This window comes from Rhinolophus sinicus, chromosome 16, assembly GCF_057876585.1.
Source record: "Rhinolophus sinicus isolate RSI-liver-muscle chromosome 16, RSI-T2T, whole genome shotgun sequence".
NCBI lineage: Eukaryota > Metazoa > Chordata > Mammalia > Chiroptera > Rhinolophidae > Rhinolophus > Rhinolophus sinicus.
In genome coordinates, this window is record NC_142516.1 from 7,620,636 (window position 1) to 7,634,872 (window position 14,237).

The following is a 14,237-nucleotide window of genomic DNA, read 5'->3' on the forward strand; positions in this document are numbered from 1 at the left end:
AAGAGAAAAAGGATGAAATACTAGAAATGACATGCCAACTGGCTTGTGGTAAACCCCAGAAAAACTACAAAAGATTATAAAGAGGGGTTTGTGAGCATTTGGGAAATTAAAAGGTGAGCAAGGAAAGCCACCATCCGTTCCTAAGAACAACCCCAGGAGCTGACTCCCTTTCTTGGAAAAGGCCGAGGGGCTGGCCTACCACAGGACTGCCCCCGCCCCCCAGGCTCGTGCGTTGCAGGCGTGGGTCTGAGGAGCTCTTCCATGAGGTGCCTGCATGCCAGCACCACCAATCTCTGGGCTGAGAGGGTCTCGGTATGCTCGTCACTGTGCCCAGGCAGCCCCGTGTGCTGCCCACTTCCATGGCCAGTGACAGTGCCCCCCCCCCCCCCCCCCCCCCGTCACCCAGGGAGCCTCGGGCACCACTGAGCCCCGGACCCACTGCACACAGCGAACCGCCACAGCCCCTCCTGGTCTAACCTCTTCTTTTTAAATCCTGGTTTCTCTTCCTGCCTAAGGGTATTGATAGGATCCTAGAGGGGGTCCAGGTGTTTACAAGGGTTCTTTGGGGAGCAATACTGCGCTGTCTGTTTATCCTGAGGTCAAACAGGCAGAAAAAGGGACCCCTTAAGCTCACGCGGGCCCTAGGCGTTCTCAGTTAGGGGGCTTCAGGGCATATCAAATGCACTGAAATACACCCACCTCACACGTCTGCTATAATTCTTACTGTGAAAAGTTTGAAAGGATTTTAATAATTTTGCTGTTGAAATTATTTGGCCAAGAGTAACGCAATTAATTTATGGTTGGCTCAGATTTCTCAGCAAACACCAGGCATGTTCAAGAATTCTGGGGAAGTGAGAAAAATCCACCTACACATTGTTTTCAAAAGTAATAGCATTTTTATGAAGACTAAATTTAACAATTAATGAATTTGACAAGATGTTACACTCTGCAGAAATTTAATTACACACTTATAAATTTTGAGTTTGTAGTTCTTTTCATATTTCAGAGCTAATCGATTTTTTTAGGCCTCTAACACTTTCATAAACTCCTGAAAAGCTCGTCAGTGCCAGGCTTCGTGCCCTTCGTCTGAGGGCACATTAAGCGGCCTCAACAGCAGGGACGAACATTTGGACCCTTTCCCCAGAAGGACTAGAAACAATACTCATAATATCAACTCTGAGACCATACAGGAACTTGAGATGCCTTTGGGACCGCACCAGATGCTCCTGTGTTTAGGTTATTGTTTTGTACTCTAGTTCACTGAAAAGTGGCGATTGACGTAGACTATATATGTTCATAACCAAAACGTCATTTCCCCGAGCCTCCTGGATAAAGGAGACTCAGGCAGCACGTATAACTTCCTTGCCATCCCTGCCCGGTGTGTGCTCTCCTGCCCTCGCCCAGGACTCCCAGGATTTAATGCCGACCGGGGCAAGATTTGCACCTCAGCATTCCACGTGCCCAGCTCTCGGATAGGTTAATTTGGCTAGGACATTCCAGATCCAGTTTCAACAACTAGTCATTTTTCCTGTTAGAAAAATGTTTCTGGGCGTGGCAAAAAGACTTTGGAGACAGACCATCAATGGGAATAACTGAACACAGCACACGGTTCTCACGCAAAAGCAGCATGCCAGGGTGATCTCACAGAAGCCTCTCCCCGTGCCCACGTCTGGACTGACACATCCCTAGAACGATTCCTACAGGCCACAGCGTCCTCTGTATGGCTCAGGTGCTCAGGTCCTCAGGTACGTGGGGGAGAAACGGCCTGTCAGACACTGGCCAGCCGCACAGTCTAGTCCAGCTCATGGCCAAGAAGGACTCTGCTCCTTGCCCCAGCCCCAGACGCAGCCGGGGAGAAGAGGCACCACTCTTGCCCACACAGGCCCACTGTCTACCCAGTTCTTAGCTCCTGCCTCAACGGGAGCTGCCAGTCAACCTGGTCAGACATTCATGGGCCATGTTTCCCCGGTAGGAAAGGTGACTGCACTGGAAGTTGATGCAGTCGGTGGGGCGGTTCATTTCTCCACTGGGGCCTGGGTGGGTAAGTCAGGCTGAGCGGGTCTGCCTCAGCCCCAGGGAGGAAACTGGGAGCAACACTTAGGTCTTGGCCTGGCTGCAGGCTCCAACTCCACTTGACTGGAAAGGCCCTGTACTGGGAACAGTGTGCCCTGGACTGGCCACCCTGGGAGGCTATGACCCCAGAGAGGAGCAAGGCAGCAGGCAAGGGACTTTGGCACCCAATCTTGATCACCTCAACACTTACTAACCAGGTTTGACATTGGGGTTTGGAGGCCCAAGACCTGCATACTTTGTGTTCCCATTGCCATGTCCCTTCTCCCTGAGGCCTCCTGACACCAGGCCCTCTGTGCTTTCCACACCCTGTGTTACTTCTCTAGGAACCAGCAGACTCAGCTCAGCCATGGCGGCTGCACTTCCCTCCACGTGGAACATTCCAACTGCAGCTCCGACCAGAGTGTAAATATGGTCTTTATAGAGATGCGGCCTGGTGCTCCCTCCACGCCGAGCCGTGGTGCTGCCGAGTTAGTGCTGGCCTGGCGCTCCGGGCAGGGCTGCCCTTTCAGAAGAAGAGCCAAGTGAAATACCGCCGGGGCACTCTGCACTGTTCCAAAGGGACAGCTCTGCCCACTGCACAGAAAATGCAGTTTCATTGACAAAAAAATATTTCCACTCTTCATTTCAGTGTATTTTTGTGGCCCTCTTAACTGAAGTTCTGACTTTTTAAGTATGCCTTTTAGGAAAACATCTGTCAGTAAATAATCTTACATTTAGTCTTGGAAATTCAAAAGCAGATACAGTAACTTGTCTGAGTGTGGGTGGGGGGGATGGGAGTGGACAACTTCAAAACTACCAGCTTCTATCACAAAGGAAAGGAAGAGAGAACCCTCACTGGCACCTGCGCTGGGGGGGCCTCGTGCTGGATGTTCTCATGTTCATGAGACCCTCAGAAGAAGTAGGTTCTTTCCCCCTGTTTACAGAAGAAGAAACTGAGATTCGAGGAACTGCCCGAAGTCCCACCACGAGGAGACAAGGCCACCAAGATTGGAGCTGACGCCAAGTGTGGGATCCTCCCCCAGCCCCACACTTCCTCCCGAGCCCCCAAAGATGAACAACCCACCTGGGCCTCCAACATAACACTGTGCATATACAACAGGAACAGCTTTCTCACCAAAGCAGGTGTTTCGAATCAGCCATTTTAATGCAACCACATGACAATTCTCCTGCCGCCATTTTCTGCTCCTCAAACATTTTACTGCTGCCCATTTTTCAATGCTAAGTATTTTTCTAATTTTCATCCATCATTTAACTTTCTGACCTTTGCCACTGGTGCCTTTAATGTAGGAAAAGAAATGTGTTTGGACACTGTAATAGCAGAAAATACTAAACACTGCTACGCTATTTCATACCTATTCCGTGACTTTAGAAAGCGCGCCGCACCTAAAAGCCTTACAAGAAAGAACTGCCAGGTTTGCCTTAAAAAAAAAAAAAAAAAAAAAAAAAACTAAAAGGAAGGGAAAACTTCTACATCATGAAAGATATTAAAATAGTTGGAAAAATGGGCAAAGAACACCAAAAGGTAAGCATAGAAGAAAAATCATTAATAAAGATTTTTTTTTAAAGGGTACAAAACCTTAGCAAAGTAGAAGTTCAAATTTGTATTTTTTTTTAACCTGGCTGACTGGCAAAGATTAAAAATAGTCTTAAGGACACAGAGATAAGTCACCCTGGGCCCCCGACCCTGGTTCACTCTGGCTGGAGGAAAAGAAGGAAGCTCCAGAGTGTGGGCTCTGGACCTCCAAGCCCACCCTGGTTCAGATACTGGATCTGCCCCTCACCAGCCACTCAGGGGTGTCACCTAACGTCCCCATGCTCCGATTTCCTCATCTGTAAATGTATGGATAGGGCGTCGGATATGGCGCGTGCTCAATGCACACTGGCTAGTAGGCGTATCTTTCCATTACTACTGCGCCGGTCCGGACTCTCTTAGAGCTCGGGCTTCATAACCTGGGGTGTGGAGATCCACTTACCTTCTGCAATTATAAGCAAAATGGTGTGAGTCTGTGCATTGTTCTGAATAGAGGGTCTAGAGCTTCCCTTGGTTCTTAAAGGAACCAGTGACCCCAAAACATTTTAAAACACTTGCGTTTTAAAGAGAGCCCTTTGTAGAAATGTCAAAGGAAAAGCTGAAACCACTGATGGCACCCACAAAAGTAGCTCAGGCTGGAGGCACGAGGCGGACCTGCCCTCTCCCAGTGGCCTCCGAAGCCGCTCCCCATGTGGCGCCTTCTTCAAAGCTGCCTTTCCTTCTGAGAACTCCACAGGAGCCCTGCGGCAGCGCTACAGTAAGAGGTCTGGCTGCCGGTGAGCAGTGGGTGTTATTCTGCAGGCTTTGGCGGGGTCTTCCGGCGCCAGCATTCGCATCAAACGGTCTCTCCTGTGCTTCTGCCTCTGTAGCGAGCTGGGCGGCCTCCCACGCCCACTGCATGCTCTGCTCCAGCTGTCAGGGACAGACTCCTATTCTGTGTCTTGGTCCCTGGGGCTGTGGGCCGAACACAACCAAAACCTTTTTCTCTGTCATGAATGCTCTTTCTGGAGGTCTGGCTGCCCCTTCCCAGGACGGAAGAGGCACACGGCAAAGAAGGAAGCAGCTGCTTGTGCCACATCTGCTACCGGGAGGAGCGGGGGTACTGCCCCACCCCTTGGAGGGACAGAGGGCTGGCGAACAGGTAAAGGGGAGACAGCCTGTCCCTGGAGGACGAAGAGAGGAGCCCCCCTGGGCTACGTGTCAGTGACGAGCACCCACACCGACCTTTCTTCTCGGTGCTGCACAGAGAGATGAGCCAGGTAGCCCCTGCCTCCCTGCAGGTTCCAGGTGGGATTCTCAAACACAGCCGCGCAGGCTCAAGAAAAGCCCATTTGAGATGTGTAACAAAGACCAAGAAACCTAAACTTCTCCTGTTTTACCATTACATATGGACTAATGAGGGCCAACCACCAGCCAGGAAGAAATTTGAGAAGTTCAATCTACACAGGGGAAGCTGAGTACACCTGCCACCTGCGTTACCCCTCCCCCCACCCCTCCTACACACACACACACACACACACAGGGAAAAGGACTAGATTCCACAGGAATTCAAGTTAAGAGAAGGCTGCTGTGGTAGCTCCTCCCCTGCTGGGCATCAGAGTAGCCCCCACCCTGCCCTGGGCTTCCACTGCCAACACAGTACCTGCCAAAGCTGCAACTCAATAAACAGTTGCTGAATAAACATACCAATTAATCTAAAGAACAAGATGGAATTTTCCTAGCACTTTTGATCTTAACCATCTCAGTTTGGGGACTAGTCTAAAGAGAAGCTGAAGCAAAGTATGTCGATTTTATTTGTTTTAAAATACGCAGTTCCATGGCTAGGTCCTGAAAACCTTCTCAAGTTTCCTCAGATGAATAAGGAAGAAGAACCCAGTTTATTTGAACCTTGGGGACTCGAGTTTGTACTTCCTTGTTGATGGGACCGACATCCAAACACAGGAAACCGCCAGGGGAGACGGGCGTGGGGATGGTGAAAGGCCTGCAGCAGCTGTTCAGACTCCCAGACACCCCTTCCTCCTGACCGGGCTGCCCAAGCTCAGTGAAGTCACAGAAAATCACAGAACGCATCTGGTCTGAGTTTCAGGAGAGAGCCGCAGATTGGGGTGTGTCCTGGACACCGTCCTTTAAACCCGTGGGCTCGACTACAAAACCACCACCTCAGAGGGTGTGACCTCCGCACACCTGGCCCTCAGTGAGCTTCCCTTGCAAAACACACCGATTGAGCTGAAAGGGAACTTGGTCCTTCCAAAAGATGTTTGGAAGCCAGTGTCTGAATCCTAGAAATGTCCTCAAATTGCTGGCTACGTGGCCACAGATGGGGCACTGCTTGGGCCCCTGTGACTCCATGGAAATTCATTTACTAAAAACTGCAGCAACTGTCACCGAGCACTGTCACTCACAAGGCAAGTGTGGAGCCAGCACTGAGGTGCCGCTGGCCAGTGTCAGTCCACAGCCTCAGGAAGAGCAGGGAGCCCATGTCCCCGACTGGGACAGCGCGTCGGGACCCGCACAGGCTGACGAATACTGCTGCGGGTTAGCGGGCACACAGCTCCTTCTGCCAATTTAACCAACGGTAAAAGAAAAATCACTCCCGTAACTCCACACAAATGAGCTCAGTAATCCTTAAACGAGGTCAAGTTGAGCTCCCTTCCACAAGCTAGGGAAACTGAGGTAAGGAAGCTTGCCCAGATCACATGGTGAGGGATTCAGGGGGAAAGTGGGCTTGGAGTCCAAGCATCCTGACCTCCAGCCTCGGCTCTTGTCTTTATATCCCATTATAGTGGTTCCCCCTTATCCTCAAGACCCCCAGTGGATGCCTGAAACCACTAAAGTCTAATTTATAAATTAAACACAGTAAGCGATTAACAATAATAACAATAAAAGTTATAACAAATATTCTATAATAAAAGTTAAATGAATGTGCTCTCTTTCTCTCAGCAAACTAGCATGAATTCCTTTTTCCTTCTTCACAATTTCACAGATGGAACATTCGTTCTTATCATAGATATCAGCAACCTTAGCATATAATTTTTTTTCCTTTCTTTAAGTTAAAAACTTTCACCTTTTCACTTAAAGGAAGCATTTTCCAGCTTCTCTGTGGCATATCTGAATTGCCAGCATCACTCCTCTTGCGCTGTGGGGCCATCATTAAGTAAAATAAGGGTGCTCTGAACACAGCACGAGCCTGACGGTTGATCTGATCACTGCACTGAGTGACTCATGGGCGGGAGCGTGTCCAGCGTGGAGATGCTGGGCAGAGGACTGATTCGCATCCCGGGAGGGACGCAGTGCGACAGCACACTTCATCGTACTACTCAGAACGACACGCAATTGAAAACTTATGAATTATTTCTGGAATTTTCCATTTAATATTTTTAGACTGTGGTTGACCGTGGGTAATTGAAACCGTGGAAAATGTAAACTGTGGATGAGGGGGACTACTGTACTTCCCCTCACTGTAGCTAGAGCCCTGTCAGAGGCTGTGCCTGCTTAGGGTGCAGCCAGGGATGGGGTGGGGGTATGGATGTAACTCGGTGGCCACATGAAGACAGGCAACAGGGCGGTCTGTGATATGTGCCCATCTGTGTCCCAGGCCCGTGGAGAGACTGTCTGCAGGCCCTGGAGGATGGCCATGACACCAGCTCCATCTACCTGGTGAAGCCAGAGAACACCAACCGTCTCATGCAGGTGTGGTGCGACCAGAGACATGACCCCGGGGGCTGGACCGTCATCCAGAGGCGCCTGGACGGTTCTGTCAACTTCTTCAGGAACTGGGAGACATACAAGGTGAGAACTGTGGGCTTATCTGTGCTGCCCACAAAGAGCTGCCCACCTTGAGGCCTGAATGACCAGAGACAGAACCACTCGGAGGGAAGGTGGGAGCCGACCTGTTAGGGCCTGTGCAGCCCAGTGTAACCATCTGAGGCAAGGACACTGACATCCATTTCTGCAAACCCACCAGGGATGGCGAGGACCAGTAGCTCCTTCCCTGCCTGCCACTCGCCGCGGCTGCAAGACCACAAAGGGTGTGTGTGTGTGTGTGTGTGTGTGTGTGTGGGAGGGGCTGTCCAGACCACCAAGCCCCACAGATCGGGGGTGATTTACAAATGCTGGTGTGCAGTGGCCCCTCCCTGCAGCCCGGGTGTGGGGAGCACCTTACTCCCAGCTGGCGCTTTCTTGGGGGAAGACCCAGAAGAGGCAAATCCCAAGGCTCACAGGTCCCGGAGAATCTCCCACGGGCCTGCTGTAGGAAACTGCGAGAATACGTGGGTCCTGATTCCAGGGCTCATCCTCTCAGCTCCCAACTCCCGGGGGATTGAATGCTCACCCTCACAATAGGAGAGGCTGCTGGGCTCGGCTGTGCTCTGCCCTTCCTCTGGACAAAGAGGTGGTACTATGGCCGGCCTGGCAGAGCAGCTCAGGGCCCTGGGCCCCCGCCACGGGCCAGGCTCCCCGAGGGCTTCCTTTAGCACCTCCTTTAATCTCACAGTCACCCTAGGAGGGAGACACTGGTAACGACGCAGTTTATGGATGAAAACGTGCAGTCACTTGCTCAGGGCCGCACAGTGGGAATGGCGGGGCAGTGCCCAGAGCCTCGGCCTCAGACAGCAAAGCAGACTAACTCCTCGGCCAGGGCGCCTGCCCGTGGCTCTGCCATGGCCCCTGCCTGTTCTGGCTGCCTTCTGACCCACCTCCTTGCCAACCTGTGTCTTTGCTTTCTCCTCTTTCCCCTCCGCCTCCAAACGGAGTTTCCTGAAGACTCACGCCCTAACTCCTTCCTCCTCTTTTGTTTTCTCTTTCTCAGAGGCAGTAGAGCACAGTGGGTAAGACTGGGTTCTTGGCTCAAATCCTGACTCTCACTCAGGCACTCTGTGTCCCTAGGCATCTCTGGGCTTCAGTTCACCCATTCTAGGGAGATAATAACAGCACCTAGCTCTTAGAGTTGGCTTGACGATTAATCAAATAACCTACGTGAAGTCCTGAGACCAGTACAGGAGTCAGTGAGCGAAATACTAGCTATTGTCAATATTATCAATGAATCCACCTTTTTCAGTGGATTTTCTTTCTTCAGTGGCCACCACTCAGCTGGTGACTCCCCAAATAACATGTAAAAACAATAATAACCAAACCACTGGATTTTAGACTTAGGAGAGAGCCCGGGTGGCTGTGGCACGTTTGTCACAGCTCACACCTGTCTGGTGCTTTCCAGTTCACACGGGACCCTCACACAGCCTGCCCAGGGAAGGGAACCGAAGCTCAGAGAAGGGAAGGGATTGTCCAAGGAGTGCTGGTTGCATGCCTACTGTGTGCCGGGCTCTCCCTTTACCACATCCACGTGTCCCTACACAACCGTGAGGAGGGCAACAAGCACCACTTGTGCTCACACAATGCCCAGCACGAGCAAGCACTCCCTAACAGCCTTGACGATGCATGACGGGGCTCAGGAAGGCGAGTGGCTCATCAGGTCACAGCCAGGGAGAGCAGGGATTTGAACCCGGGCAGTGTCCACGGCTGAGCCTCCCAGCTGGGCCTGCTGGCTGAGAGCGCTGCGTGCTCCTCACTAACGCTCTCCCGCGTCGTCCCCAGCAAGGATTTGGGAACATCGATGGCGAGTACTGGCTGGGCCTGGAGAACATTTACTGGCTGACGAACCAAGGCAACTACAAACTGCTGGTGACCATGGAGGACTGGTCTGGCCGCAAGGTCTTTGCAGAATATGCCAGCTTCCGCCTGGAGCCCGAGAGCGAGTATTATAAGCTGCGGCTGGGGCGCTACCATGGCAACGCGGGTGACTCCTTCACCTGGCACAACGGCAAGCAGTTCACCACCCTGGACAGAGACCATGATGTCTACACAGGTAGGACCAGGGGAGTCAAACCCAGGTGGAGGGCAGGGCAAAGCCATCAACCAAAGCCAGAGCCCCGGACTCCAATGCCTGCCCGCGAAGGCCCACTCCTCCACGTCCGCCCACAGATCCCCTTTGCAAAGCTGGGTCAGTGTGGCACTTATAAAAAGGGACAGGGAAAGGGGTGTACAAATGACACATTCAAGGGCCAGTCTGGGTGCACTCGCACCACCTCCACCTGCGGCACCAGGTATCAGGGCTGCATGTCCCCATGGGCTCTGGGCCACCCGCCCTGGGTAGCAACCCTGCCCCCCGCCCCCCGGCCAGCTGCTTCATCTCTCTGGGCCTCGGTTTCCACATCGGGAGCTGAGGCCAGTGCGTACTTGCACAAGGTGAGAAAGTCAGAAAGAATGTACCTGAGTATGTGCTTTGTTGGGCCGTGCAGACAATCGAGGCTTGGGCCGGGGGCTCTCTTTGTGATCCCTGCAGCAGCACGCACTGTCAATGCCCAGCTGCTGGGGCGCTAACGGAGAGAAGCCAGTAGGAGAGGTGAAGTGCTCTGTCCAAGACCACATGCCTCACACTGGCTCTTTACTAGGAAGTCTTTATTAGACAAAAACAAATACCAAGGGAGAAAACAGAAAGTTATAACCCCACAGTTAATGTCTCCCGAGGCCCCACACCCAGTTTCTTGAGATGAGGCCCTCGCTGGCTGCAAAGTCAGCCAGGCCTAGCTCCTCCCGGAGGGGCTAAGCCGCCTCCAGGCCAAGGCTGCCTGTTCTCGTGGGCAAACCTGGCCCCTCCTGCCCCAGCTCCCCATCTAGTCCTGGTCTGAAGGCCAGTCCCTCCCCTCTGAGGACCGTCCCAGGAGCTACCTGCACTCCAGGCAAGCTCTGCTGTCCAGTACAGAGGAGGGAGGGCCTCACCCTAAGGCCCCATGGCAGCCACACTCCAGCAGACCATTCGGCACCAGGGGACATTTAGAGACCTCTACCGGCTCACTGGTGGAAGGGCAGGAAGACGAGCCGTAGAGCTGATGAGACTGGGGACACAGGGGCTGGTACAGGGTGAGGACTGTGACTGTGACCCCCGCCGTCAGGCCTGTCCAGCAGCACGGTCAATGAACGGTGAGGAGCTGAGCTCCTGGGCCCTGGTGGGTTCTCTGCTGGCAGGTGGGGTGCTGGCTGTGGCTGCCAAGGGCTCTCTCTGCTCTCCAGCACTGCCACTTGGTCCTGTGGCCTCCAGTCATGGCCCAGAGGAACCCGAGAAACCTTCTGGGAAAACCTGGGCTGAGTCTCTCCTCAGCTTTCTGCCTTGGCCGGCCTGCTCCCGCCTCACTGCATCCCAAGGCCTCGGCCGGAGCAGGGCTGCCAGCTCCCATCAGGCCCCCCCCCACACAAACGTCACTGGGGCAGCCCTTACCCTGCATGGGGGTCCCCTTCCTAGGCCTGATCAGGAGACTGGGATCCCCCTCTTCTAGCTCAGAGCAGCCCGGGCAAACAGTGGCTCCCCTCCCCCTCCTTCCCGTGAAGGGCTGAGCCCCTGCGTGCTGCCTGCACCTTGCACACTCTTTTACTGCTGTTCTGGACTGTTTGTCCTTGGCAGCAAAATCCAGCGTGATATGACAGTGCCAAAAGGTTCATGAAAATAGCTTTCTTTTGAGAAATAATAAAAAAGTATATATTTGGCTGGAATACAGGCTGGGGAGGAATAGAGAATTTTCTCTTAAACACTTCCTTTGTCATTCTATAAAGACTCTTGATCCAATAGTTTCAACTCTTAAAAAATTTTGTAAGACAAACTCTTTCGCCTTTGCCCTGCCCACCTCGGGTCATTTCTGTTTTCTAGTAAGCCTGTGGTGTGGAGTCCCCCGCACTTGCCCTGCACCAAGCCCTGGGCTGAGTGCTGAAATGCGCGCCCTCACTCAGCGCCCACCGCAGCCCGTGCGGGGGGCGTTATATTTATACTCATTGCACAGGCAGAATTCAGTGGCTTGCCCGAGCTCACACAGCTCGATAGCCAGAGGCCGAACCTCATAGACCGGTCTGAGCAGGTCTGAGGCCTGGGCCACCTCTCAAGCCTTCTTGCTGCAAATGCCCCCCACAGAGGGTCCTGCCAAAGTCCCCAAGCAAACTGGACATGGGGAAAACCTAAAGCCTCCTCCCCGAGACCTTCTCACTCCCTTCTCTCTTGCAGGAAACTGTGCCCACTACCAGAAAGGAGGCTGGTGGTATAATGCCTGCGCCCACTCCAACCTCAACGGGGTCTGGTACCGTGGGGGCCATTACCGGAGCCGCTACCAGGACGGCGTCTACTGGGCTGAGTTCCGAGGAGGCTCCTACTCGCTCAAAAAAGTGGTGATGATGATCCGGCCCAATCCCAACACCTTCCACTAAAGCCAGTGCCCCTCCTGACCTCGCGTGGCTTTGGCCAGGAGCCTGCCCCGGCCACGCTGGCCCCCGCACAAAAAGCAACTGCCCGCCAGTTCACCTTGGGGCCGGGAGACTGGGACACTGGATTCGATTTCCGACATCACTGCGGCAGATAATGGAACTGAACGGATACAGTATTCTCTGTCCCCACCACTTTTCTTCATGTCAGACAGCCATGTTTCCAGACAGGACAGGACTGCAGACCAGCCTCACTTAAATAAATGAAATCCCTACGATAAAAACACAACTGCAAAATACCTTCCTAACATACAACTGTATGAGCCGACCTTGTGCACACATGTGCACAGCACATACATATGCATTTAGGTATATGCCACATGTCATAGATCTAGATACATATGAAGGTTTGCCTTATATACCTAAATACACACGTATTCTGTTCTCACATGTTGAAGCTCTTACCAACAGCATTGCTTTTAGGAGACGAGCGTTTCATTATGTTGCGTTACTTGAGTCTAAGAGCAGCTCACAGACTGTATAGCTCCGATTCACAGAATTATCCTTGGCGTCCATGAGCCTGGATTCTTCCAGGAATGTCTACAATGCTATTCTCTCACACAGGGTTCTCAACTTCCTCGCTTAAGAACCCCTTTGGGCACCTAATCAAATTTCAGAAATCCCCCTCCATCTCCATTTCTACACTTTTCCCAGTCTCAGGACTTTTGCCATCCACCCATCCATCTGACCACCCGTCCGTCCGTCCGTCCGTCCGTCTGTCCGTCCATCCATCCATCCATCCATCCACTCAGTCACTCGTTCGACACCGCTCAATAAATGGCTTGTGTGTATCAATCCTTAGCCACTCGTACTTCCAGACACCTTTGCTGCTCTTCTCTACTCTGTACCTACCTTCTCCTTACCTTTGCTGTCACACCGTCCTTTCTTTCCAGGCAAGATTCCTTAGCCTCTGAGTAGGAAACAGTCTGGGCTCCAGGTTTCTGGTCAGGAAAGGGATGGCCAGGCCCAAAAGCTAACTGCTGGCCACATAGATAATGTATTCGCAGTTTTGTATTTTCCATTCACACTTTAGCCTACGTGTCATTTTAACCTTCACAGAAATAATAGCCTACCTTACCCAGGAGACATTCAATTGAAGAGATGTCATCATCTGGTTGTTGGGACCCCCAAATGGCTGCAGACCAAAGGTCCCACGCTCTCAGGCCAACTAGAGTCCTCATCTCGTCCCCAAACCACACCTCCCCGGAGAACGCAGGAGCCACAAGAATGAGAACGTGTTACATCCTGTGAGTTACTGAATACCCAGGGGCCACCAGCCCCCTTGGCTGATGCATTACAGCGTGGTGACTTTCCAAGTCCTGTTGGCCACGAAGTGTCAGACTCAGGACTACCAGGACCATTGCCAAACAGGCAGCAAGAGATGAGTGAAGGCGAGGCCCTTCCGGTGGGCATGTGGGTCGGGGCGTGCAGGATGCTGGAACACACGTGGTCCTGTCCAAGCCTGGGTGCGTGCCCGTTACCTCAGCAATCTCACACAGTGTACCATGTAGCATGTTTTGTGTACATAAAAGGGAGGGTTTTTTTTAATATATTCCCAAATTATCCTTGTAATGACACAAATCTGCAATAAAAGCCATCAGTGCTATTTGAATGTATCTATGCTGTGTCTTCCTATGCTCTGTCATTCCTTTAGAATGTCTTCCTGGGACCTCCTATATCAGAGCCTCTTGAAGTAAAACCAGGAAGAGAGTCAACACCAGGGACTTACACCATTATCACTGAAATCACACCCTCCCTTTCTTTGGTTTCCGCTTATGCCCCCAGGAGTCCCATGACAGTAGCTCAGGCCAAGATGGCTCTCAAACACGACCTCTTTACATCCCGCTGTGTCCTGGACGTCCTGGAAACACCTCATAGGCAGTGCAGACAACACCTAAAGCCCTTTCCTTCAGGTCTGGCCCCATTTCACCAAACGGCACCATCTACTCAATTGCTCAGGTCAAAAATAAGGACCTCGCCCTCCCCCTCCCCAAGGTGAACTGCTCCCTCCAAACAAGCCGGCTTCTCTGCCTCAGAGCAGGCGCTCGTCTCCTCTCCCATCAGCTACTGCAGCAGGCTCCCCACAAGACCAGGCCTGTGCCTCCGTCACCCTCTTTCCAACCCAACTTCCACACTAACCCCCAGAACCACCTTCCTGTAAAACAAATCCATGCATCGGGAAGTGTCTCTAGGCATGACAGGAAAGCCCAAAACCATGAAGGAAAAGACTAACAGACATAACTAAAGAAAGCCCCAAGTTCTCTGCCCTTCGAAACACAAAACAAAATATGACTGAGACTAAAAGGCAAATATTAAACAAGAGAAAAATGCAAAA

General features: G+C 52.3%; 2 protein-coding genes across 14 annotated transcripts in view; one reads left to right on the forward strand and one right to left on the reverse strand.

Moving 5' to 3' along the window:
- The window catches only part of ANGPTL2 (angiopoietin like 2), a 34,968-nt gene extending 21,450 nt beyond the window's left edge, over positions 1-13,518 (forward strand). For both annotated transcript variants that reach the window (XM_019728615.3, XM_074331056.2), the window contains exons 3-5: positions 7,200-7,393; positions 9,194-9,464; positions 11,649-13,518. In XM_019728615.3, the coding sequence (XP_019584174.3) occupies positions 7,200-7,393; positions 9,194-9,464; positions 11,649-11,848 (665 nt within the window). In that variant the 3' untranslated portion in view covers positions 11,849-13,518. The remainder of the gene's footprint in view (positions 1-7,199; positions 7,394-9,193; positions 9,465-11,648) is intronic.
- The window catches only part of RALGPS1 (Ral GEF with PH domain and SH3 binding motif 1), a 289,205-nt gene that overhangs the window by 108,582 nt on the left and 166,386 nt on the right, over positions 1-14,237 (reverse strand). The gene's annotated exons all lie outside the window — the stretch shown is intronic.